This window comes from Nicotiana sylvestris, chromosome 8 (genome assembly GCF_000393655.2).
Source record: "Nicotiana sylvestris chromosome 8, ASM39365v2, whole genome shotgun sequence".
Lineage (NCBI taxonomy): Eukaryota > Viridiplantae > Streptophyta > Magnoliopsida > Solanales > Solanaceae > Nicotiana > Nicotiana sylvestris.
The window spans coordinates 26878948-26881478 of record NC_091064.1 but is presented as its reverse complement, the minus strand read 5'-3'; the positions used below and the strand labels follow the sequence as shown (position 1 = coordinate 26881478).

The following is a 2531-nucleotide window of genomic DNA, read 5'->3' as shown; positions in this document are numbered from 1 at the left end:
GCTAAAGTCAATCCAATAGCTTTCTTCCTCTTTTGTAGCATCGCCAATGTGGAATCTACTTGCACGTTAGTCAAACAAGAGAAAAGAATAACCGGTAAAGTGGAAGAACGGCCAAGAAAATCATATCGAATATGTGGAGACAATGGCTTTAACTCCAAATGGGAGGCTCCTCAATTGAAGGTTTTGTTGGAGGAGCGGTTCTATTCTCAAGATCCAAGGATAATTTACGGGGCTCATAAGTGTACGACCCCATTCCTTGTAAAGCATTCACACATTCCATATAACCCTCCATTTCTTCATTATCACAATTGAGCAATATAGCCTCCATAGTATCATCAACATTCATCACGACACTTGTTTTATCAATAATCACATCGGTCACTAAGTCCACGAATGAGCACACCTCATTGCTATTGGGTTGCCTCATAGACTTGCACACATGGAAAACTGCCTTCTCATCACCAACCTAGAAGGTAAGTTCTCTGGCTTCAACATCAACTAGATCCTTCCCCGTATCAAGGAAAGTTCTCCCAAGAATAAATCTGCACCTCTAGTCAACTTCACAATCAAGAATAACAAAATCCTTTGGGAGGGTGAATTTATCAACACGAACCAACACATCATCAATGATACCCAACGGTCTCTTCATGGTACGATTCGTCATTTGTAATCTCATAGATGTGGGTCTTGGTTTCCCAAATACCAATGTTTTGAAAACCGAATAGGACATCAAGTTGATACTTGCCCCAAGATCATATAAAGCTTTAGCAAAGTCGACACTCTCAATGGTATAAGGGATTATGAAAGCCTCGATATCTTCCAATTTAGGAGCCTTTGAGTTCACAATTTCACTCACTTGATGTGTCATCTTTATAGTTTCACACTTAGTCAATCTCTTCTTATTCACCAAGTCCTTCATGAACTTTGCATAACCCGACATTTACTCTAACGCCTCAACCAATGGCACGTTTATAGATAGACTCTTCATCATGTCAATGAACTTTTTAAATTGGTTCTCTCCATTTTGCTTGGCAAGCCTTTGAGGGTATGGAGGAGGAGGCCTTGGCATTGATTCCTTAGCCTTTGGCAATACCAGTTCTGGTATGTTAACAATGTGCTACCTAGATGGGTTCACTTCCTCATGAGTCTCCTCCACATTGTCATTAATATCAATTCTCACCTCATCATTTGATTTCACTTCATTACTTAGCATCTCATCTTCATGTACCAATTGCTCATCATCCACAATTTTCTTTTGACTTGAGGTGATTGCATCCCCACCTTTTCCACTCCTTTTAGTAACGGCAATGACATGTCCTGTGTTGTTCCCACCCTTTGTGTTCACCACCGTATCACTTGGTAGTGCCCCTTAGGGTGAGTGTTTAAAGCTTGCAAGATTTGTCCCAATTGAACTTCCAAATTGCGAATTGAAGTGTTGTGATAGGCTAGTTGAGCATCGGAGTCGACATTCTTCTCCATCAGTTGTTTAAACATGTTCTCAATTCGTCCCAACTCATTGTTGGAAGAACTCGGACCTTGTGAAGGATATGGAGGTGGGTTGCTTGGTTCTTGATACATCGGGAGCCTTTGAAAACGCTACCCCCATTTTCCTTGGTTATTTCTCCACCCTCCTTGGTTGTTGCCTCCCCAATATCCTTGACTATTGCCACTCCAATTGCCTTGGTTATTTTGACCATTATAATTTCTTTGATTTTTCCCATTCCCTTGGTTGTTTTGATTGTTCCAATTACTTTGATTGTTTGAGTTTCAATTCCCTTGGTTTCCTTATGGTTGCCATTGTTGTTGATTCGGGCCTTGATTGTTGTTTCTTTACCCTTGGAAGTTGTTCACATATTGTACTTCTTCTTCTTTTTCATTCTAAGATTCATCTTGATCAAACTCACTATCATCTTGCACATAATTTTCAACACGGGTTTACACTTGAGGACCTTTTTACCTTCTCTTGTTTACCATTATACTAACTCCCTCCATTGTATTGACTTTCTTGGGACCTTGTACTTATTAAAGTTGAGCTTTGGCTAGTTGATTCATTATGGTGGTTAACTTGGCAATTGCTTGCCCATGATCATGTAATTCTTTATGCTAATGAATCACATTTGGAACACCTTAAGGAACGCTTGCTCTACTTTGCCAGGCTGATGGAGTATCCACCATCTCATTTAGAATCTTACAAGCTTCCGCATGCGGCATTGTCATGAAATTTCCACTTTGACCACGCATTGATTGGTAGTGTTGATCCCCCTATGGAAAGTTTGTTGAATCATAGCCTCTATCATGTCATTGTTCGGGCACTCTTTCACAATAGTATGGTACCTCTCCGATATCTCATGCAAGGCTCATTGGGTTCTTATTTGAAAGCTAGAATATCATCCTTAAGAGTAGCCATATGCCCGGGAGAAAAGAACTTGGAAATAAATTTCTTGACCAATTCATCCCATGTATGGATAGAATGACTTGGTAACCTCTCTAACCAATCCAAGGCCTTCCCCATAGAGAGAAAGGGAATAGCC

General features: G+C 40.3%; 1 protein-coding gene across 1 annotated transcript; it reads right to left on the bottom strand.

The window, feature by feature from the left end:
• Positions 1-550: 550 nt before the first annotated feature.
• LOC138874817 (uncharacterized) lies at positions 551-940 on the bottom strand. Its single transcript, XM_070153602.1, has one exon. The coding sequence runs from the start codon at positions 938-940 to the stop codon at positions 551-553; it is 390 nt and encodes a 129-aa protein (XP_070009703.1).
• Between the last annotated feature and the right edge of the window lie 1591 nt (positions 941-2531).

Bases quoted from the DNA above. Each gene is read 5' to 3' on its own strand.
- LOC138874817 (XM_070153602.1), bottom strand. From the start codon at position 940: ATGTCGGGTTATGCAAAGTTCATGAAGGACTTGGTGAATAAGAAGAGA.